This window comes from Siniperca chuatsi, linkage group LG21, assembly GCF_020085105.1.
Source record: "Siniperca chuatsi isolate FFG_IHB_CAS linkage group LG21, ASM2008510v1, whole genome shotgun sequence".
In the NCBI taxonomy this organism is placed as follows: Eukaryota; Metazoa; Chordata; class Actinopteri; order Centrarchiformes; family Sinipercidae; genus Siniperca; species Siniperca chuatsi.
The window spans coordinates 17032508-17057543 of record NC_058062.1 but is presented as its reverse complement, the minus strand read 5'-3'; the positions used below and the strand labels follow the sequence as shown (position 1 = coordinate 17057543).

At 42.3% G+C, this 25036-nt stretch overlaps 1 protein-coding gene across 5 annotated transcripts in view; it reads right to left on the bottom strand.

Moving 5' to 3' along the window:
• Positions 1–3379: 3379 nt before the first annotated feature.
• The window catches only part of LOC122868594 (glutamate receptor ionotropic, NMDA 2B-like), a 132766-nt gene continuing 111109 nt past the window's right edge, over positions 3380–25036 (bottom strand). For all 5 annotated transcript variants that reach the window (XM_044180689.1, XM_044180690.1, XM_044180691.1 and 2 more), the window contains 5 exons: positions 22973–23202; positions 22696–22856; positions 21786–21973; positions 16434–16672; positions 3380–11282 (listed from right to left, as the gene is read on the bottom strand). In XM_044180689.1, coding sequence (XP_044036624.1) covers positions 8994–11282; positions 16434–16672; positions 21786–21973; positions 22696–22856; positions 22973–23202 — 3107 coding nt within the window. In that variant the 3' untranslated portion in view covers positions 3380–8993. The remainder of the gene's footprint in view (positions 11283–16433; positions 16673–21785; positions 21974–22695; positions 22857–22972; positions 23203–25036) is intronic.

Sequence of the window (25036 nt, the reverse complement as noted above, 5' to 3'; positions counted from 1 at the left end):
ACACGAGTCTTCTAAGGTCACAAGTTTCAAGGATAAAGTGAGTTGTATCACTGAAAAGGAAGCTTGCTCTATTAGACTTATGGAAGTACTCTAGCACCTCCACTATTGTCATCTGTCCTTTTTACTCCTCTTCTCCCTCCATCCTGCTCCTCTCATTCTCTATAATCCAGTGAACTCTCGTCCATAACTCACGGACCCCTCTTCCTTTTATTACCGCGATGCCCCCCGCCACCACCACCACCACCACCTCTCCCTCCATCGTAATTCAAGCTGACACACAATAGAAGGGGGCATTGGAGAGAGAGGGAGCGAGAGTGGGATAAAGAGAGTTAAAAGAGAGGAGGACAGAGACAGAGGAGTAGGGAAGCAAAAAGAAGGAAGTGTTAGAGAGCATAAGGTGATCGGGAGAACAGAAAGGAGTGATTGGGCAAAGCAACGCTGAGAGGCAGACAGAGAGCAAGGTTTTGCCTCTGACTGGCTGTTGAATTAAAGCTGTCCAAGGTTTCGGCCTTGAGATACACCCATTTTGGGTTCCTGTTCAGAGGGATAGAGTGTCCAGCTCTCCAAACCAGAAAAAAAAAACGACATTTCATTCAGCTACTTCTTGACAGTTGTGAAAATACCAAACTGTAGCGCAGTTAGGGATATTTCATGTTTAAGGTGGTGCGCAACCTCAAACGAGAATCTCTATCTTACTAATATATCTCATCCTTTTTTCCCTCACACCTCACTCCTTCCATCAATAATTTAATAAGTCTTGCTTGCCAGTGTGACTGAAAAATTTATATGAGCTAGGAGTGATGGGGGGTGTGCTGTTCCAGGGATGATGGATGAGGAGGTAGGTGTCATCGTAGCTGGGTGTGGGACAGGCAGGCTGCTGTGTGCAGGTATGGAGAGAACGCTCAGAGGGAAGAGAGTAGGTCAGGTATTTAACATACAGAGTGGATGCCAAGTTAGTCAGTTATAGTGTTGTCCAGCAGGTAACCTCACTCATAGCATGCTTTGCATTGTTCAATATTGTAGAGCCCGACTGTGTTTGCCTTGTTTGCTGTTGTCAGCAAGTTCACATCATCATCACGTCTCTGAACTTCCACATTCCCTGGCAGACACCGATTTCCTAGCTGTGGTCTGTGCTGGGAGAAGCTGCGCAGGGAGACAGTCCAACCACTTCATCTCATCTTCACTATTTTGGGAGTTGGCTGAAATGATGGTCTGAGTTCCAAAACGCACCTCTCTCCCCCGTCATCTCTCACGCTCTTGTTCTCTTTCGAGCAGTTGGTCCGCCACGTTGGTCCAGACTGAAATATCTTATGTTAGCATGCTGACGTTACCATTTAGCTCAAAGCACCACTGTGCCTAACCTAACAGTGCTACAGCATGGCTGTAGTCTGTTGTCTTGATGCAGGGCCGTATTGAATTCACTGTCACATCACTCGTGTGGTCAAAGCAGCTGACTTTTCTTAAAAGGCAACTTTGTAACTTGTAACCTTTTCAACCTCAGTAACGGCTGACTCGGCTGACCAGGGAATTCAGAGCTTAGATACCTGACAGAAATGCATGCATTTCACATTTTACACTTGTGCACTAATCTCATTCTTACACTTGAAAGACAGAAAGCTATCTAATGAGAGCAGAAATGCCTCGGACACGTTGAGTGAAGAGAAAATGTATCACAAAGCAAAATAACGCTGCTTTGCTTTTTTGGCTTGAGCGCGAGATGTGTTTGTGGTGCTGGTTTACTCATGCATGGCACCCATCCTCCATCTTTGACTGGCTGAGAATGCGAGAGGTGGGGAGCAGGGGAGTCATTGATCAACAACCCTATCTATCCCTGTAGATATATCGTGGTCATTTTGTACTATGGGGCAGTAAAAATCTTAATGCATCTTTAAGTCACGCTGGATAAGATCTGCTTGTTAAAATGTCAAAGTGTAAAATTTACAGACTACACGGCCCAGCTGGGTACAAGGAAGGAAATTTTGGATTTGAGGGGGTTTTGTAATGTGAGAGGTCAAAACAGCGTCATGAGAACAGCTAATCACACACACCTTCAATATGACGTATTGAATCTGGCATTCCATCTCCATGAAGCATCATAGTTCAAACTTGGCTAGAAGCTTGCGTTTGTGAGTGTACAACTTAGAAGACATGAAATGTTTTGAATGCACACTGCTGAAAAGGAGCTTATATAGGCCTATCTCAAGACATTAATAGCTTAGCTAAATGTATGATTTTAGCTTTGATTTTCTCTGGGATGTTTTGCCTGTAACCTCATACTCGTACAGAATGTCCTGCTTATTATTCATACATTTAAATACATTTGCACAAGGGACCTGCTCAGTACAAGCACAATATTACACTACTGGCAACCGAACAGTGTTGGAGACTGCTAGAAAATAAATGCCCTTCTGAATGTCAGTTTGATGGCAACTGCTGAGACAGGGGTGGGTTTTCTTCATTTACTTTCATCATCCAGATTTTCCAATCTGTCCCGCTTACCTGACCTCAGTTAATTATTATGCATTGTGAACGACATCCTCAATCTCAGTGTGGATAAATATCCTCCAGGATAAATAAAGGTTACAAAAATCATTATAGTGTTACAGACCACTATGTGCTGTCTCAAAGGTGAACTGAAATGGGTGCCAGTTCAGTTTGAACGTCTGTTTAAATGTGAGAACACACAACAGTTGTCTTACTTTGACAAAGTCTCAGGCAGGTCTGCTGTACTGCTGCACAGTCCAGCAGCAGGAGCAGCGATGGTGTGGGGGAGAGAACCCCGAGGGGGCTGGACGGCATCAGACAAGGCCAGCAGCAGTGTGGGTTGTTTAGGGGACAGACCCAGACCCAACCACTCCACCATACAGTCACCATATGGTCCTCGTTTCTCAGGCAGGCCTCTCTCCTCTCCTCTCCCCCCTCTCGCAGGAATTCGTGCCATTCCTGCCAGCCAGGGGAGAGAGAGAGAGAGAGAGAGAGAGAGAGAGAGAGCCAGCTTGTGTGCGACAGAAAGATCATTTGTGAGAATGACTGTAATAGAAAGCAAGAGAGAGAGAGGGAGGGGGAAAGACTCTACGAGTGGTTTCAGATTATGCAAGTGTGTGTGTTCAGAGAGAGAGAGAGTAAAGAAAGGAGGTAGAGAGTCAGACAGACTGTCTGTGTGTCCACTACAGTGGGCAGACAGACTCAGTCAAAGCTGGGGGTATGTGAGAGCTACATAGAGAGATGCAAGAAGGGGGGACTTCTCTGGCACATAAATACACCAGTCAAATAAAATGAATCAAGAGCCAAGAGGATGCAGAGAAGTATGTGTGTGTTTGCAAATGAATGAAGCGTCAAAATTCAGAGGTAAACACAAAAAAGTTTAAAAAGACTCATATGCGTGAAACTTATAGTTTTTTATTATTAATACTCAACACTTCATTTTGTTCATCATGTACAAAGAGAAAGAATAGTCTTATTTGAGCACTTATAATTGTAGATATCAGTATTATCCTTATTAGAAGTACCTTAATGATGTATTTTTTGCAATTTTGTCATGACGTGGTTAATTTTGTTATTGAGATTACTTTGATCGTTTCCATACAAAAAAAAGAAGGTAAATGTTTTCCCCAATATTCAGTATTTACACAACCTGTACAATTCTTTGTTTTTGTGTCGTTTTCTGTTTGTATGGTGTAAAAATTTTGGGATTATTTCAAATAAAAGGGCCACAAAAAGAGAAAAGAATGGCCAAGAATAATATTATGTATATCATTTAGTATACAATTGATGCTATTCATATGTTACATTTTTGTCAACCCACAGTAAATTGAATCAGGCTTTGTAGTTTCAGTGAAGATGTGTTTTCATAAACCTGTCCGCCTTGTGAAATACATTTAGTAGCAACCCCTTTTGTCATGTTACCATCAATTTTCATTCAGGTAAAGCAATCCATTCTCAAGTTAACTGTATGAATGATGAAGATGGAAATTAGCAATATTAACAAACAAACAAAACTGTACACAATTTAATAGAAAATTTTGTATGCATCAATATAAAGCAATATCAATACATATTAATACACGCACACACAGATAGAACTTTAAAGTATTAGTAAACAAGTTCTGCAATGAATTAGGGTGAATTGGAAAATTATAAGCAGCTAAATTACATGGAACTTCACAACAAAATTAATCATATAATATCACAGTATAATTCTTCCGATCTGCATGAGACGTGACTCATTGATAAAAACCAACGTGATTAGCAGTTCAACTCAATATGTTAGAAATATTGATGTGAAACAAATATGTCAAATATGTTCCTCCAAAACACAAAATGCAAGAATACATTTTCACAAGTCACTTTAACCGGTGCCTCGATCCCTGTAGCTGACCATGTCGTGCTGTTATTTGGTCCCATGCGTCAGTATTCCTGACAGAAAAACACACGTCAGCTGAGGTGATATTTATATCCTCCACCTTCAGGATGTTCCAGCCCACTAACTTTGCCATTTCTTGTTTTGTAAAAATGTGCCACAGTGTTTTGCTCTACACATGAACCATCTGAACAAATGTGTTGTGGCATGCTCGTGTGCAGAGAAGTGAGGCTGGGACCAATTTGGCCGTAAGGGAAATAAAGACTTCTGACGAGCCATGCTTACTCTGCATCACTGCCCGACCTGCACACGCTGGCTGCAGAGCAGAGCAGAGCAGCTGGAGGTGGTAAAGGCCTGATGATAGCATGTTTACCAGTGTCAGGTGCACCTTGACTTCCCAACCAGCAGCTGTAAACTGGCCCTAGCTCGTCTTCCAAAGCATGCAAAAAACAACAGGAACTGATGTATTGGCACATACAGTGTACAGTAAGAGCATTTTCTGTTTGGTCATGCTGTTTATTGCAAATGAGGAGAAAAAAATGTGGTGGCTTGTATGAAAAATATGCAAACCTAACAGAGTTTACGTGCACACGGATGCATTTTTCACTTTTCAATCAACCCTCTAGACATGAAAGCAGTTGAGGAGAAAAACAGAAGAGAGATGAATTTCTTTTCTCAGGGCTGTGGAGAAGATTATAGAGACTTATTGGAATCAGAACCATACAGAAGAAGAGCGGGGGGAAATGATTTCTGACTGCATGGGGACAGAATTGCATATGTACACAACAAATTACAAATTATATTTCCTGTCTCATACAAAGAAACAAGCAGTGCACAAAGTTGCACAAAATAAATTAGAATCCAAAGCATTTAAGTGTTTTCAGCTGTCAAATAACGCAGTTTAGTAATATGGTGAGCTAAAATATAGCAACATTGATTCCCCTAAAGCAAAACTCTACATAAAATGAGACATGACAGAACAAATGTTGCACCTTTTAATAAGGGGTTGCACAAATGCATTTCAGCTTCAAATGGATTCTCAATAAGATGAAACTACACTCATTCTTGATTTTCCACATTATTGTGCTGAAATCCTCAGCAATATTAACGACGTTAACACAGGGAAATGTCCAGCACGCATTTGTGTGTGTACATGTGTTCATACATGTATGTGATGTCTATCCCAAACATAGAGAGGGAACAGGATAGGCCGGGCCGACGATGGCTCTGAATTCTGTGTGCAATTACCGTTAGAGCCCAGGTCAAAAAAAAAAAAAAAAACGGGCAACAAAAACACAAATATCTTGTAAGTGTTTAACAAGGATTGCTGCTTAAAAATGAAGGATCACAATATACTGCCTATATATGCAAATATCATCTATGTATACATGTAATATTGTATTACATAAATGTGTAGATAATTGAATTTATCTCAAAAAGCATGAAGAATAGCTTACCTTAAAAAGAGAGAATCTAACACAATTCAATTCAAGGGAAACTTAGCAAAAGACTCCTAAAACTAAACTTTCCCCTTTTATCACCAAACGTCTACACCTACAGTAAATTATCCTCAATTTCCAACACTTCAGTGAAAATATGAAAAAGCATAATTCTTAACATAATCAGTATACTGATTGGTAAACTATCATAATTAAGTAAACATGAGATTTAAAGAAAAAGAGGTTCAATTATATCACTTATGATTAGTAATATTTGTGTCTTAACTATATTTTGCATATTTTTGTTCATGTATTTTTTGTTTTTATGAGTTTTTATTATTGTTTTGTTTATTTCTTAAATTGCTGTAAAACATATGGAAAGTTACATCCTGTCTGTCTGTTTACTGTACAAAGTGAAAAGAGTTTTAAATATATTATTTACAAGGAAAAGATTGAACATACAAATGCTGACACTGATTTATGCCCACTCCAAAGTCTTTCATCTGCTCATTCTTATTTCCTCGTCATTTCCCGTTCTCCTGTCTCCTTCTTATACCATCTTGCTGATGATGGTTGACCTGAACTTTCAAAATGTGTGCATATAAAAATTCCAGAGATCCCAATCTATTTATTAGGAGAGTCATGGAGGGATGGGGGGGATGAATCTGTTTGATTTAAGGCTAACTCAATCAGTCTCAGTTTAACTGTGTTATCTGTGGAGTGAGGGAGGCGGACGAGAGGCTGCTGAATTTATGAATAGTTATCAGCAGGTTAGTGGAAAAAAACAGCTGTTATCATTCAATCGTGATTAGGTTCCCTCCCCACACACACACACACACACAACCGCACGCCAAACTATTACATTGGTGCATTTAGATTAGGGTATAAGATAGAAGTCCGCAATGACAAAGATCACCCTCTACACACTCCAGCAGCTCCAATCTCAGGACAGCACTCTTGCACAATCTCCCGCAGCCCTTGAACTTCTGACATCGCCAGCTAATCGAAGATCAAACCTTTAAATAACTAATAGAGGCTTCTTTATTCTGTACAGTAATACCATGAGTCATCACCAGACAGCTCGGGGTGGGGCGGGGGTGATGGGACGATAAGGCATGTCTACTGAGTGCCTGAACCTACACCGAGTAAAAGGTCCTGTGCAATAAATGAGGCCTCTCCAGCTAAAAAGACTATCTACATCAGTCAAAGTAAAAAGCTGGAGAGCTTTCGCAAGATGGCCGCCTTCCCAACGCCTCAGTCAGTGTTTAAGAGGCCTCTCTCAAATAGACATCCTCCGCAGCTCAAGCTTTTATCAGCATCATTGTCATGGGGCAACAACACATCTCCTACACATTTTGTAGCATTTCGCCTACTTAAACAGTGCATTTATTGATCATACACAAAGTCCAAACAAAGCTTTTCTGTGTGCGCCTCTCAGACAGCTTACGTGAGTGAAAAATAATGCCTTCTACGAGATACTAGTGAGAGGCCGAAAAAAGTAAGTGCCTGGTGACTGTTATCATGTAACCTGAATAAAAGAAGTGGTCTAAAGGCTGCCGTGTTGTGAAGTGAGACGTCTATTCGTGACAGTGGGACATGCTGAATACAACTGCTTCATAAAGCACTGCCCATACTTGACATATGAAATCATTTTACGAAGTTATAAAACATCTCCAACGGCGTCTTGTATCTAAACCATCAGCAGCAGCATCTCAAGCTTGCTGTAAATTTTTACTGCAGTTTTGGCTCATAAACGTGAAGAGATCACTGAGCAGCCTAAAAGCATGCTGGTCCATCCTGGTGCTGCGTGAGGACCGCATGTGAACTGGAGGACACATCCACTGGAGACCATTAAGGCACGTCCTTCCTCTCAGTATCTTCAGCTTCTGATGAAACGTGTTGTTCACAGTAACAGAAGTTCAGGCCGACAAAAAAGTGTGTGTGTTTAAGAGTGTGTGCACTTGATTTGTAATGTCTTGAAACATCAAATAAGGATCTGTCAGCTCTAAACGTGTCTTCGAGATCCTGATTTTCCACAAGGAGCAAATAAATGTATGAGCATGGAGTAAAATTTTCTCCAGAAAACAGAAAAACAAGAGTTAAGGACTCAGTCTTTCTGGCTTGTTGGTTGAACTAAAAACAACCTTTGTGCTGCCTCCTGGGGCAGACAGGATACAACTACAGATACTAAAAATAGTAGTGAAATTTTATACCAACAGACCATAAAACAAGAAAAACTTAGTGATATCATAAGCAGTGTTATCATAATCAGTACTAACATCTTTGTTATTCACAATGTTATCAATATTATTGTTGTTCTTATACCCTGTTTTTTTCTATAAGAATATCTTATTATCATTCATGATTGTATTTCTCATAGCAAACACGATCAGCTCTTTTGGCGTTAGGGATGAGGAAGAGGAGCGTGGGCTGAGAGAAAGAGGAGAGAGGGAGAACAGAAGAGTGGGACGAGTGCAGGACAGAGAGGAGATGGACAGGCCAGGCTGTCTCCTTTCAGAGAGAGAGAGAGAGAAGGAGAGAGAAGCACTAGTCATCTCCTGTGTCGCGGCTCTGGTAAACGTGACAATGTCTCCTTTCTGAGGTGACACAGGGGCAGATGGGCAGTTCGCTCCTCTCTCCGCTCTCACAGTCTTTCCTCATAAGCACTCAGTGGGAGCTCTCAGACAGCCATCAAATCGCACCAGGCTCACACGTCCAATATCAAACTAAGATGAGGTGTCGCCTCTTTGCGATAATAACCAAGTACATTGACTTCTGCCTCACTGGTGGATGAAATGATGGACTTGAGTTGAGTGCATTTGTGATGTTGAAGGGAATGTTAATTGACTGTGTTTGGACATAAAAGTAGAGTAGCTTTGGCCAATTCTGAGAGAGGGTTAACATCCCACACCTCCTCAGAGTGTCCTGATTTTTTACCCAGGTTTTCTTGCAAAAATCAAGATTTTTTCCCTTTCCCCCTTATTCTTATTTTTCTATTTTGCAGTCTCTATCTTTTGGTCGTTGCCTCCTCTAGCTCTCTCCTCTTTTACCTCATCTTGCTGTCCCAATATGGGCTAGGGTTGCAGTGTGTGAACAGTATCTTTAAAATCATCCCTGATCTCCTAACACTACATGCCTCTATTCCTTTCCTCCTTCTCTCTTGCCATCGTCTGCTCCTCCTCCCCCTTTTTCTCTCACACGTCAGACTCAATGCTGGAGAGTTTCTCGTACACATGGCCATTGCTTCCATTGAAGGGACGCGGGGGGCCGACCCCCAGCATGGAGCCATGGTGGTTCATTCCACCAAGGCTGAGCTCTTTCGGGAACCGGGGGGTGACATTGGACATCACCCCGGCCGTGGCAGATGCTGGCAGATAAGACGCCGTGCTCATCTGGCCCCTGAAGTCACTTCGGCTGTTTTTGGCAACTTGTTGCTGCTGCTGTTGCTTTTTCATGTAATATTGTTTGGCTCCATGCATCAGACACTGGTCATCACCAAAGGTAGGTATAAAGGGGTTTTGGTTTACCCGGTCAGGGTAAAGAGATTTGGATAAAGAGAATGCTCCCCCACCTCCTCCTTCCATCAAAGACCTATCCCTGTCTCTCATGTCTCTCTCTCCAATGGAGCGGCGGTGGAGGCCATCACCGCCTCTGAACAGGCCGAATGGTGAGCCAGGTCCTTTCCGGCTCTCATCTCCGTAAAACAGTGGGTCCCTGTCTCTTTCCCTTTCTCTCTCGGAGCCCCCATGACGCTCAAATATGTGTGCGAAGGGGCTGGTGCCCTCCATATAGCGTTCTTTCTCCTTCAAGCTAACACTCCTGGGTGGGGGTAGCATCCCTCCCATACCTGTACCACTTATCCCTCCACCTCCTCCTAGACCCCCCATCAAACTTCCCATCCCACCTGACTCCTCTTTCTGAAGGTCGACAAATGTGTCATATGAGTGCTGCCGCCTAAGTGGTTTGCCTAATCCACCCTTCCTCCTCTGCTGGCCCTGCGGTTGAGGGCCAGCGCCCATACCTCCTCCACCTCCCCCACCTTTCCCTCCCCCCATCTGTTCCAAGAGGTGGTTATTGTCCTCGCTGATATCGTAGAGGTTTCCTGTCTTTTTACAGCCCTCGCAGCGCATGCAGGTTGCAGAGCTGGGGCGGCTGTTTCCTCCGCCTCCCGATGACCCGCAACTAATACCACCACCATACCCTCCACCACCCCCTCCATGCATGGACATCTGCTTGCCCCCTCCTCCGCTGCTAGCCCGACAGTTCCTGCACTCCCACTCGCCCCCTGCCAGCCCAGATCCTCCCCCACTCTTTGAATCTGACTTTTTGGGTTTGCTCTTAAGAAAGTCGTCCACTGGAACTAGGGAGGTGCAGGTCCCCACTCCTCCATCTCTAGTCACAGGGCCCTCTGTCAGATCCACATGTTCCCACTGAGGCACGCCCTCTTTGGGCCGAAACTGGTCCAAATAAAAATCCCTAACGCTCTCCTTTTCTCTGAAGACATAGGAGTTTCCATCGTTGTTTCCTCCTCCACCTCCTCCCCCTCTCTTCCGTTCAGAGGGCAAAAGCGGTGGGGAGGTAGAGCGGTGGCCATGGTAGTGGTGGTGGCTGATGTGGTAGGGTTTCCTCCTGTAGCCCAGCTCAATCTCGTCCAGCTCCCGTCTGGACTTGGCAGAGGCCGGCCTCTTTTTCAGGCTATCACGGTATTGTTTGCGCTTCTTGGCATTACCCTCCAGGTTTCCATAAGTTACTGTGTGCGTGGAAATGTCCGAGACATCTGAACGTATATTCCCATCGTCATCACCTCTCCCTGCACAGTAGTTATGCCCAGGGATGTATGTGGAACTTGAGGCACCTCCCTTGAAGGAGAACTTCCCGTACAGGTCCGGCAGGCCTCCCTTAAAGCTCTGACCTGAGGGAGGAGTCTGTCCAGACAGCAGGTCAAACTTGCTCATGTTTCTGTGGGTCAGTGCTGAGCAGGGCTGGGTGGTGAAAATAGGGGCCACCCCTCCACCCAGGCTGTCACAGTCGAACATGCCGCCCTCCAGAGAACTAGCACTGCCCAAACTATGGGGCCTGTTGGGAGGAGGTCCACTGAGCCCTAGCGTTGAGCCATGGTGGTGCAGGTAGTGGTCTTGGTACAGATTACTGTCCTTCAGGTGGAGGTTGCCAAACGTCCTCTCCACCTCACTGATGTAGTCGCTGAACATGTTGTCGTCTGGTAGGTAAGATGGCTTGCAGTCTGAGTGGCCCGCCAAGCTGCGCCGGTGTTCAGAGATGTCATAAACAGAGGATTCACGGCGGATGAAGTCCAGAGCGCTGTGTGGTGAGCCGTTCACCCCTGACAGGGAGGCCATGTTCTTGGCGGTGCGTAAGAGGCGCATAATGTTGGAATGGGTGTTGTTCATGGTGGCTGATGGTGAGTTCAATGCCGAGCTGCTCTTCTCCTCAATCTGCACCCCATGGATACAGCTGTAGATGCCCTGTGTGGGGGAAATACATGCAAGAGGCAGCATTAAAGGGGGAACATTTTGAACATTTGGTAAATTTAACCATTATTATTCACTAATATTGTATTTTAATTTGACAAAAATATAAGACTGCAGTTGTACATCCATTTACATTTACATTGCAGTCCTGACCACCCCGCTTTTTAGAACCTAGGTGATGTACAGCTGTAGATGAGAACAGCTCTTTCTGCTGCTAATGTCAGTACCTTGCTGTATAAATACAGTATACAGTAAGTAAAACAGATGTACATGTTACCTGTAATTTATAGACAGTAACATGTAGTATATTAGCTGGTGTAACATAAAGTGAGACAGTGCAAGTGAGCATACAGTATAAAGATTCAGAGAGGATAGTGTAGCTGAATGGTGGATGACTGATAAAGGCAAAGGGGCTGTAAAAACCCCTGGGTCCCACTGGTCAATACCTTTAATCAATGTGATTAGAATTCAGCTGAACAATATCCTCCGGCAGTTATTAAACACCTCAGTTCCACTACCCCTCAATGCCACAGCACAATCCCATCCAAAGAAAAAGGCCAAGCCAAGGAGACACTGGCTGAGTGTTACAGTGACAGAAAGATAAACTGCTCCATTTGCATTCAGTGATGTATGATACAATATTCAGATAAAAATGGATGTACAGACGAGAGCAGACCAGGCATGACAGATGAGGACGGTAAAAGATCTGATCAATTCCAAACAATGATTTTACTCAGTTTTTCAGGATGTTTGTAGATGACTATGGAAATAAAGGGATGCCTTGGCCACCATTAAAGATCAGAGATCAGCTGACCTGTAACCTCTGCCAAGAGGTTAGGGGTCAGCTGGCTGTAAAATTTTCTCTGCTATTAAGCTATGAGTCTTCCCAACCTCCTCCTTTTATCCACTAATATGACTTGTTGACTCTTAGTTCACCTTCGTTTCTGGTAGTTAATTAGCTACATGGATAGTGCAGCGAAAGGCCTTCATCCCTCATTCCGGTTTTATAGATAATGTTATTACTTCTTTCAATTTCACAGTCTGTTAACAGCCAAGTATGTAAAGCTTGACAGTGGCTAAAAGCGAGAGGTTAACATAAATACAAAATGACTCAACTGTATTGGATGGGAATCTTAAAGTGGAGGACAAATGTATACACCCACCTGCGTGATATTTCAAGTTTTTTTTTCACACAGAACCATCTTTCAATGTTTATCTGGTCCTTCTCTGTCTCGTCTGTGTTTCTTCTTTTCCATCTGCCTGTTTATATAATTTGTCATCACTTCATCTCTTTTGTTTTTCTTCTTTTATTGTCCTGATTACACCCCACCTGCTGCCAAATCTGTCACATCTTCCCTCACATGGCATCTATGACATAATTCCGTCTTGGGCTGAATTTTCCAGAAGCATCCACCTTAATCTTAGGATGATCTTCCCCCATTGGGTTTTCACTTGTATAGACAGTGAGGTTGTGTTGTATTGAGCAATGATGGCGTTTGAGGGCAACGTCGGGATGAATATTTGTGTGTTTTTTAAGCTCTTTCTCTCAGGCACACACACGCACAAATAAGCAACAACCACGACCAGGAACAACAACTTAATACTGTAGTGGATCTTGGACATTTAACAAAGTGATTGCTGCTTCGTATTCAACAGCAGATTTTGTCTACTCCACATGCCCACATAATGTAACAGTTGGCAGATTGCTGCCGGCCCAGTGCTACAGTAGCTGATTATTTGGGCAGGATGTGTGAATAGCAATAACTGTGGCCTGAGGGTTCCTAAGAATTTTCAATCCACCAGGGGATCACAGCAAAATCTATAAGTGATTACACTGGTACAGAGAGGCAGGAAATCAACAAAAAACTAGCTGGCCCCTATGTACGATTACATATAAAGTGCCTACTGTACATGCAGCAGCTCATAACTGAATACTGCCTGTGTGTGGTGTAAGTATATGGTGCTAAATGCAAATCAGCTTAGCTATGATGTGATGTGAGGGCTGTGAAAAGGGAGTGATTAAGCCTCTAATACATTTACTGTTCTAAAGTCGTTAGAGGCTTTTTAAATCGATATAATTAATTTGTTTCAGTGTTGCAGGTGGAACCCGGAGGAGCAGGCAGCCAGGGGAGAGCCGCTCACAAAGGTGCTGAGCCTGTCGGAGGAGGGAATGCTAACCGATCATGAAGCCATGACCAAAGCCACGTGACCCACGCCAACCGTGACAGATGTCTAATTTTTTACACTGCCGAGCTTAAATGTTAATTGCACCAATAACAATAAAGTTTATTGGATTATGCTGTGAAATTAAAAAAGCGGAATCAATCTGAGTGGCAGAGCAAGAACAAAAAAAGAAAGAAAGGAAGAAATGGCCAAGGCTGGAGAGAAAACACTCGAGTAAATGAGAAGGAGACAATGTGAGGCGGTGGCCGAGGATTGTGGAAAGATAATAAACTGTAATTTCCACTGTTGCTGTTTCGCAGTGCCCGAGCTCTGTGCTACATATGCAAATGAACATTCTCAATGAACATTTCCCCTGAATATTTTAACATACTGAATCATCTGGCTGTATTTGTGGACACACACCGTTCATTTATGTTGTCACATTGTAGCAAAGACAGAGGTAATTTCTGTAAATGAGAGCAATCACTGAATGCTACACAAAGCATAATTGCTTTCAGATCCAGTTCCCATACAAATTATAATGATGTAATAATCAAAAACAACACCAAGCAGCCTGTCTTTGGAAATGAGAAGTCAACAGACATTTTAGCAACTGATATTTTATGCTCCCTCTACACAAACAGACGCGAACACGCACACACAACCCTAAACAAGGCGACAGCAACAACGTAAAAAATTAACACCATACAAAATAATCAAAGTTGGGCACTGGAGCGTAATATTAGAGCAGAGAGGGGAAAATGTAATGTTGGGTTTTTTTTTCCCCCTCATAGCCTTGCTTTCTTGGCACAAGCAGCCCCAGCACCACAGCAGCATATCAAATGGAGGGAGAGAGCAGCAGTGTGTGGCTCTCTGCTGTAAATTAGCCACGTGGTTTAGCCTGCAGCGGTTCACCTTCAGAGGCACACAGTGAATTACACCGAAGCCATGTCAAAACAATTGGAATGCAAATCAAATACCTCGGGGGTGACTTTGGTCTCCTGGGATCCAGTAATCTACCCTCTCCGGTTCTGTGGCTGATTTTTGTTGAGTGAAATATTGATTTGGGCTCAACATTTTGTAAATATTTACTTCATGGACGTCAGAGAGGCCTAAGCATCAAGGGAAAAGCTCCAATATCTGTTTATACTTTGGAAGTGAGAGTTTGGTTTGGTTTGGTCACGTAGGTTACATTCTCTTTTACAATTTTAGTATCACTAAAGCCTCGAAGAATAAAGCACTTTCATTTCAGACACATTAGAGACAGTAAAGCTGATGATGTAGGGATGAATGAAGTAATGAAGGTGACTTTACAGGCAAGGAGGAGTCAGTGGCGGAGTAGTAAATTATAACCTACCGCAGACTGAAATGGCTTTACTTTATTAGGAGCGAACAAGGCGTTTCGCCTGTAGCTTCTTCAGGTTTGCTCAGTAAAATTGAACATGAACACTCACAGGTGTGATAAATGCATACGGGTCACAGGACTGATTATTACAGTCTACATTTTTCTAAAGTATTTCAAAGGTGAACATTATTCAAAAAAACATTACAATAATATTACACAAAATTACATTTTTCAAAAAACATGGCATGGTTAATATTACAGAGTTACAAGAATTGCACCATTTTACATAATTTTAACTTAATTAGAAAATGTACTTCCATATACAACTGACTGAATAGGATATGCTAAATATCTTTAGACATATACTATCGATCCTACAGCTGTCATCACACCTGTGAGTGTTCATGTAATTTTGCTGAGCGAACCTGAAGAAGCTACATGAGAAACGAGTTGTTTGCTCCTGATAAAGTCACAGTAAAGCCATTTCAGTGCGCGGTGGGTAATTTTGATCTTCACCCAGATGTTCTGCAAATACTGGCTGTGCATGGGGAGTTCAGTTACATTATAACCTATTTGGATGTTTCGATAATAGAACTCAATTCCAGTGAGAAAGTGTAGTTGCTAGTTGTTGTCATGCTAGCAGTCTGTTTATCTATCCTTTTATTCCTCACCCCTTTCTCTCACATTTACCCCTCTACTTTCCCGTCTTTCATCCCAACTGAGAAAAGACTAACCCAAACAATGTATAATTAATGATATAAGGAAAGATCATATTTGAAAGCAAGGATTAAGTTCGGGTGTTTTCGTTCATACCCGTGAGAGAGTGCTGACAATAATAATCAGGATTTATCTTTTGCTATCAGATGGGTGTGTTAACCACTGTTTCAAGATAATGGTAAATGCTAACAAGAGTGTAAAAGTAGCACAAGTAGAGAAGAGTCATAAAGTCAGCAAATTGACTCAGTAATGTCATGTACATAGCAATTTTTATCTAAAGTTTGCTAACATTAGCTATAATTAGCCACTGTAAGCTACTGGTCATACCAGACCAAGTGAGGCTGTAGCAGAGTGTATTGAACTGAGCCAGGATCTGCTTTATTGTTTATGAATGCAACTTTTCATTTGTGAGAGGAAGGATGTGGTCTTTCTTCTTTCAAAAGTTACACAGACTCAAAGCTGAAATCCTCAACTTTCCAGATGTTGTCACCTTTTGTATTTGTGAGAGACAAAGATGGCGGAGTAGTTGCGGTTTATTTATATCAGCCATGGCAAAATTTGGAAAGTGCAGGGCAGGTAGCAAAGTGTGATACTACTGGGCTTCTGCTTGATTTCGATGCTTGAAAACACGAGCATGGTGTGAAATGCGTCAGCTCCAGTGTGCCGGCTCTGTCTTGAACAGAATTTATTGACAATCTGAATCTGTCAGTCAGAATATTTGTGAAAAAGCACAAGCCATGACAAGCTGATCGACATTTCTCAGTGGAGAACAGTCACCAACAGTGAGTAAATATGTAAATATACTTTCTGTGTTTTACAATACAGATGATACATTTATGATTTATTAATTCATTTTGACAGCTTTAAAGTCTCACAACAAACTCAATTTTCTTGTAATTCCCTTCCCCTCCCTGTCTCACCCTGCTGATGGAGAAGACGAAGCCGGGCTGGCCGGAGCAGACGCCCATGAAGCAGAAGCGCAGCTGCCAGTAGAACCAGTGTTCGCAGATGAAGGTAATGAGCGACAGAGCCATGGCGGCACCGAGCATGTAGAAGACACCGGCCATGTTGTCCACATCCAGTTGACTGGACATCACCTCGTTCTTCTCATGGTGGCAGATCCCTGTCAGCCACAGGGACTCCAGCTCCTCCATCTCACCTGGAAGGGGGGGGGGGGGGGGCAGAAGAGAGGAAGGACAGGGGAGGGAGAGAGTGAAGGGATGAAGGGAGAAACAGATGGTATGAAGAGGGAAGGAGGATGGATGAGAAGGTCAGAAGGAGGGAAGGTAAAGAGTTGATGGAGCAACAGCAAGAAGAACGTGGGATGGAGGCAAGCAAGGAGGGAGATACACGGATGGTCAGAAGAAGAAAAGGAGACGAAACAAGAGGATAGGGGCATGATGACGACATGTGGTGTTTTTATAATTCGTACGGGAATTGAAATAAAGAAAGGGGTGTGAAAAAAGTGGGAAGGAATGTAAAATATAAAAGAGAGAGGAGGGATATGATGTAATAACAGGATGGGTATTGGAGGACACGAGGGATGGAGAGATGATGCAACAGAAGAAGAGAGGAGGGAAGATGGGGGCAGGCGGAGGGAAGGGGGGGTCAGGGGAGTTAGAAGTGAAATACAGCCTTGAATTTTGCAGTAGACTTCATTGCAGACAGGAAAAGAGTAACAAGCACGCCATTGGTCACATGTTAATTACATTGATCTTTTTTGCACTCATTTCTGCAAATAATTGTGTGTCTCAAAGTGTTTATCACACAATATGTAAAAGCTTTAGCGTCAACATGTGCATTCATCTATGCAAATTGTAAAAAACAAACAAACAAGTGTTTTCATGTGTGTGTGCATGCGTGTGTGTGTGTGTGTTCGTGCGGCTATCCATGCGTCTGATGCTGCTCCCTGAGCTTCTGGTCTCTTTTGTGGGTCACCTTCTGTTTCATCACGAGCTGTTCTCTATCAAAGCCGACTGTGGCAGGACAGGCGTCGGTTAATTAATCATACATTCAGCCGTTGTCGCTGCACGTCAGCGCAACTCTTACACCGGAGCACTGGCTGGCCTCTGAGCATCAACAAGAAGCTCCACAGCATACAAACTCAGGGAGAGGCACCGCACACACACACACACACACACACATGCATGCAGGCAACAATACAGACGCAATCGTACAGCAGCCTCTACTTATAACTGCTGAAAAACTGACTGTGCAACCATTTTGCAGCCGTTTTGATGTGACAGTGGCCTTTAACACTGGCATTTGTATTACAAGAGAGTATTAACACAATGGCTTCAGAATGACTTTTGAAGTAAAGATGCTCTTGGGAAGTTATGGGCCAACCTGTTGGGGGTTTGTTTCTGAAAGTTAGAACGTCATTATTTTTATATTTGTTACGTAATTTGTTTTCTTTAGATTTTTTTTTTTTTTTTTTTTTAAAGGGGGGAAATTCTCTGGTTTCCTGTAGTGACAACTTGGAAAATGCAAAAATAAGTATTTTCAGACCTTTTGCATGCTTATTGGACAGCTGAGAATGGAAAGTAAGTGAGGGACTGTGTGTTCTGGACTGCTAGGAAGGTCCAATACTGTAAAAAGTGATTTTTAATGAAGAGCAAATGCATTACACCTACACTCCACTCAGAGTTTTCAAAGTCAAATCAGTTTCAGCAGGCTAATGCAAAAAATTTGACTGTGATCATTAAGTTACGCAGGGGGAGTATCAAACAAATACAAAAACCTCATCTCAACTATATTACCATGCCAATAAGCCTTTTTCACAGCAGACATTTTGACTTGTCATAATAGGAAAAGCACAGGTGTTACTAATAACAATAACAATGGCTCACTTCTCCAACCCTGAAGCATCCAAATAGAATTCAGCCATTGTTCATTTTATGTTTTACACTTGTGCTTTTCCTACTGTGACGTGTCAAACTGTCTTTGGTGAAAAAGGCCTATTATAACAAAAATAGGACACAGTGATTGAACATGACCGTACCTAGGAAACAGTAGTTTGACAGAAAAAAAAAAAAATAACTCAAGGGCAACTTATTAGCTTTTCCACAGCTTTCAACTGCAGCTCACAATGTTCATCATCTTATGTTCCATACTCAAAGTAGGTCACATTATGACAACTGAGCTATCTCCATGACAAGTGAGCAAACTCCATCCACTGATGAAAACCATGAGATGTAACTGATAGTTCTGGAAAAAGCTAGTAAGTGGACCTTGAGTTAAGTTTTTTTTGGCAAGACATTGGGATATTTTCTGTATCAATCTCAAGCAAGTCTCAGGTCTCTGCACGTTGATTTTTCAGTGTTTCATTAAAGAGAAGTTGAGCCATTTAACATTTTGTAATAAATGTATTTCCGTGACAGTACAATTTTGGAAAATACTCCATTTTGTTTTCTGCCAGAGAGTTAGATGGGAAGATCAATACTTGTTTCATGTCTGTACACTCAATATGCTAAAGCCAGCAGCCAGTTAGCTTAGCATAGAGACTGGAGACAGGAGAAACACCTAGCATGGCTAGCAAGTTTGAAGGTAACAAAACATGCCTACTGTACCTGTAAATTCACAAATTAACACGTTATATCTTGTTTGTTTAATCCATACAAAAACCAAAGTGAAAAAACAACAATTCGTTATTATACGGGGGGTTGTGTACAGAGGATTATGTGCAAACTATTTCTTTATGCTAAACTAAGCTAACTGGCTGCAGGCGGTACAGACATGAGAGTGATGCCTAGCTCTGTGGACAATAATGCAAATAATAAATAAAATACATAAATAATAAAATAAAGGACATTGGAAGATTCATACAGTAAAAACCTCATGCCTTTCAGCTCTGTTGTCCATCAGCTTAGAATTTTCCTTGCCTCTTGTCTTCTTTCCTGTTTGCCCTGTTCTTACTTTTAGTCATTTTCCATAATCTAAAAACTTAAAGTAAAGTAGTAACACAATAATATACTATAATAAAAGTGGTTTAGAGTCAAAAGCCAGATGTTAAAAAAGTAGCTTTTAGAACTGAGGAAAAATGGCATAATTGATGCCTGGTATCTCTGAAATGATGCAACAGGTCTTTCATTGGTTTCAAGGGCGAAAGGTCATTAAACTCAATATGTACTGTAAATGACTTCAAAACTTTCCACCCCACAGCGAAACAGAAAATCACCAATCAAAACTGCTGTTTCTTTTTCACGACAGCAGTGATATATTTTTTGCTCAGGCCTGCGTCAAACTACCCAGACTCCCTTCCAGCCTTCGTACCAGGCCACTGGGCTCCCCACGTGAGTCTGATCGCTTTCTAGGCCACCAGGAGGGGAGTGGATGGTGAGGCGTGGCATAGTGACATTGAAATCCTGAGAGGGGCGAGACAGGGCCACTTGGTTCCTGTATGAATGTTTTTGCAGTGGCACAGGGGGATGTTACTGCGAGGCGACCCATATTCAAACACACAAGCGTACACATGTACTCATACAAAACTGACACACACAAATCAGTCTTACATATGTTTGAAAAATCGTTTTTGTAAGTTAAGCATTTAAATAACTTCCTTAGTCAGAAACAATACACACACACATCACTCTTATTGAATTGTATGTAGGTTGATAAAAATAAACCTGTGTCATAAATAGTCAGAATCTCTACACCACTCTTTCTTTATCTCTGTAACATACACACACACACACACACACACACACACACACTCCTCTCGCTTACACACATAGGCCCTCTCATTTTCAGAGGCCTGACCCATATTCACATGAGCACGCACACACACACACACACACACACACTCACACACAAACCCGCACACTCATGCACACACAGTGTTGAAATACACCAGGAGCTATGCTGGCACCCCTAACTGGGACGCACTATAGTGGGCCCCGGAGGGCCCTTGGTTCAGGATGCTCACAACACGTTGGACCCTGCCCAAATAAACTAGCTACAACACACACACGCACACCAAACTTCCATTACATTTCCCATTCTGAATTGAGCTGTATATCAAAACAGGACATTGTGAAATTAGACTGTTAAAGTCGATAAACTCAGCGAGCAGCCCATGTCTGTGACATTTTGACTTGTTTATGATGGAGAGTTTTTGCTTGAAAACCATAAAGCATATACTATACGGGTTAGGAATGGACATTTCATTTCATTGTCTACTCATTCTGAGACTCATTAATGCTCCAGCTAGAGCTGACAGGAATGAAGTGTTTCACAAGAACAAGCCCTGGAGGGCTTGGACAGTCTCCCATGAAAGGCAAGCGTGATCATAAAGCATAGGGCCCCCACGATGGAGCAAAATCTCAACTTATATTCTTAGCAGCACCGTCTTACCTTTTCTGTCAGTTCTTGTTATATATGAGAGTGGAATTACTGTACATTTGACTTGCTGAGCCAATTAACCAAAATTGTGGTCGCAGACAAACACATTCCGTAGAAAAACAATGATTTTCTCCTCTCTCTACCAGTTCTTATCCTGAACAGATGGGTGAAACCCTGAGAAGCCTATGTTTGCCTGAGTTCAGAGTAGATACTGAAAATTGAGTATTTTACACTAATATACATGAGAAATAAACTTAGCCACTGTTTGTCCCTACAGCACAGCCTGAGGCAAGATTTGTTCATAGCATATTGGTTGGTAAATCAAGCGCCTCAAATGAGCACTTAGAGGATAATTCAGGTTTATTACAACTTAAATCTTATTTTCTTAAACCCTCAGGAGGAAGTGACAAAGGCCATTGGTAAAATTCTGACCAAAACTGTCTGTTGTGCAGATCCACAGTCTACAGACTGACTTCCTGCAATGAGGGAGGATTTCCAACATTTCAGGTGCACTTGCAGTACTTTCAGATTTGCCTGCAAATAAAGTGATTTAAATCATCCGTTTAACTTGTCCTATTGTCTAACCCCTTGTGTTTCTTGCCTGATCGGACTTTGTTTTAGCGATGTTGCTTTGTTGTAGTGATGTCGATAAAAAGGCTGGCCAAAGTCATTAAAATAAGACCACAGTTGAGATAAGCCGGAACTTCTCCTTTACTGTTTGCTTCAAGGCTGTCAATCAGTTATGTTCTGTTTCCTTCGCTGGTAAAGTCTTATCTCAGAGACTATCTGGTGCATCTTTGAGTAATTAAATAAACAACTCATCACATCAGCACAGCTGCACTGTAAGCATGGCAGAGTCTCCGTTCGCTGAGTGCATTAAACTGAGCAGTATGTATGAATAAAACAGGGAAGCAAGCAGCATGCTTCCTCACCGTCTCCAAAGAGCTGCAGGATGGCCAGGTCCACATGTCTCTTCCAGAGCGACTCCTTCTGGATGGCAATGCCATACCCTGTGGTGGCAAAGATGTAGCCGCTGCCAATGGTCACCAGCTTGCAGCCCTCGTCCCTGCCAGCCATGTAGTTCAGTACGGCCGCATCATAAATGAAAGCGTCTAGTTTGCTAATGAAAAAGAGAGAGAGCGAGATAGGTTACAATTAATTAGCACTTAGGAGTCAGACATCACAGCTTCAACATTCCAATTAACCTGCTAAATAGCACTAAGCTGCTGATAAGTGTAATAGACTTCCACTTGGTTTGCCAAAGGCTGGAGCTGGCACACAGACTGGCGAAAAGGCACACTTGATGAAAACTGAAGAGGGGGAGTGAAAGTATTATTGGAGTTATTCAGCTACAATATGTTTACATGAAGACAAGTAGGGAAGACATAAACAGGGAACTTTGGCATTGATTCTTTTTTAAACTCTTTTCCCCACAATTTACACTTTCTATTACAATACGTAACTACAATATAATGACCATCGTTTGACATTTCCATATTTTCAGAGACCTGTTCACCTGCTTTTGATTCCCTTAAAAATCCTCTCAACTGCTACAATACAACTGAAAAACTTATTTAGGAAATGCTAAAAAATGAGGAGGTTTCTATATAATAAACTACTGAAATAAGAGATGTTTACATGCCTGAAGCCAAGACATAAACGTGTACCAAAATACATTGTTCAATATCTCTAGAAGAAATTAACATTTTGTCAAATAGGGACTTAAGTTTCAAACAATTATGTGATCCTTTAAATTTCTTTTGTTATGAAAATCTTTTTGCTTGGACTGTAATTATAAAATTTGGTTTTACATACAATGAAACTAAATGTGCAGTTTCTCACCCGGCCTTGAGACTCTGCAAAGCCTCATTGACATTTCTCTGATGGAACTTCGTCATGTAGGAGTGCATTTCTGGATAGTTGTTCCTAATGTTTCTCTCTGTACTTCCATTTGGGACGGTGCCAAACCGAAACGGAGGCGAGAAGTCGTTGGGACTCTGGAACTAAACATGGAAGACAGAGCATGGAGAGAGAGGCATGTAAAAAAAATCTACTTCTACAAATTAAGGGTACAGATGAGAAAAAGAAGACAGCATCAAACAGAAACCTTCCATCTTACCTTTTTGTCTGAGAGACCAGTTACCTGGTCCACATATTCCTCCTGGATCATGAAAGCAGCCAGGTTGGCAGTGTAGGAGGCCAAGAAGATGACAGCAAAGAAGGCCCACACTGACACCATGATCTTACTGGTGGTGCCTTTGGGGTTCTGCACCGGCACGGAGTTATTAAAGACCAGACCCCACAGCAGCCAGATGGCCTTACCGATGGTGAAGGATGGACCATGAGGCTCTGAAAGAAACACAGCCATGGTTAAAGAATATGTGACAGATCAGCCTTGGTTTCTAAACCAGTGTGTGGGACACACAGTTAGTCTGCTTTTACTGGTGGGTCTCCAGCTGAGCAGAGATTTTGTTTAGTAGAATGAAACTGAATGTCATATTTAATTCCTGCACCATTCTAAAAGTTACAGTTTTATAATGGCAACATACTGATATATTGTCATGATAGTTACCCTTGTCTGGCAGATAATGTTAGCGGTCTATCTGTCAGTCAGTTGGTCCGACTGTTGAATGAGTTAGCATGAAATCTGTTACACACATTCCTGTCCCCCTCAGGAGGAATTGCAATAACTTTAGTGATCACTTTTAGAGAACTTTTTCTCTAGCACCATAATCAGGTTAATTTTTCAATTTGTACAATTCTTTGGTTTATGACCAAATACCTAACTACTGACATTCCCATAAGCCTCAGCTGTACTTTGTGTTTAGTACTAATTAGGAAACATTAGCACGCTAACAAGCTAAACTAAGATGATGAACATGGTAAATATTATATTTGCTAACATCAGCATGTTAGTGTGGTCTTTGTTAGCATTTGGCCATGCTAGCATTAAGCATTTAGTACAGCCTCACAGAGCTGTTAGCATGGCTATAGACTCTTGTTGTTTTATGTCACTTATATCGGCTATATACACATATATCACAGTGTAATTGATAGATTTTTGTGTTGGTTCAGTTCATCCATGAGCTGGAAGCAGACTGGTTCATTCCAGCCATTATGCTGTGAATACCAGTTGGTTCACAATGTTTGTGTGGGTATGTGTGAGTGTGTGAGAGAGAAAGAGTGAGTGTGTGTGCGAGCATGTGGGTGTGTATTGTTCTATGGGGCTTTTGTTCATGGACAAACTGACTATCGTGCCAAATATCTCCTTTGTGAAGTTTGCAAGAAAGTTGGTTAAATGAATCGGGCAGAGACTTTACAAATCTGCAGTCATGCCATTGAAACATTATTGCACCGAATCTTTTGAGCCCAAACTTCGATCTGCACTCTTCATGATACCAAACTCCCACAGCGCTACAAGCAGATATAACAAGGAGGCACACTGAAGAGAACAGCGCTTTAGGGAGGAGTACATCTTCTCCAGAACATGATGAAGGATGAGAGGACTGAAAAAAAGATAGCCATTGTCTATATATAGCCACATCAGAGATAGAGTTGTGAGAAGACATTGATTTTTGTTTTTTGTTTCTTATCTTTTTGGCTGGGGAGATCTAACAGAAAAGTAGCCCCTTGCTGTCAGAGCTGACACGTGATTTTGGGAAATATGGAAATGAATGCAAATGGCTTGTCCAGTGTGAAGGAAACAGCTCTGGAGGTGTGTTGAAACCCATGCAGTGAGACACACCTGTAAATGATAAAAAAGAGAGCAGTGTGGAGGAGGAGGAGGAGGAGGAGGAGGAGGAGGAGGAGAGGAGAATGAAGTCATTGGGTCAGCGAGGACGGCTGGTCTATATGTGGAGGCGGCCCGCGGTGTTTGTGCGTGTCTGTGTCTCTGTCAGTCTTTGTGCACAGCAAAAGACAATTCGTACAAGACGGTCCACACTGGCATTGTTACAGACAGAAAGCATTAACCTGCAGTGCCGTACCGGTGCTTGCTTGTTTGGTGCAAATTACTAGTTGGAGCATTACTCATCCAACACTCTTTCTCTGGAGGACCAAATTGCCCACCGCCATGTTCTCTGCATACTTTGTATTTTCAATCACAGACTTTATCAGCAAAGATGAAAGTTTTGAAATGTGGTGGACAGATAGCACTTGGCTTGATTTGGATCCACAATTCCAC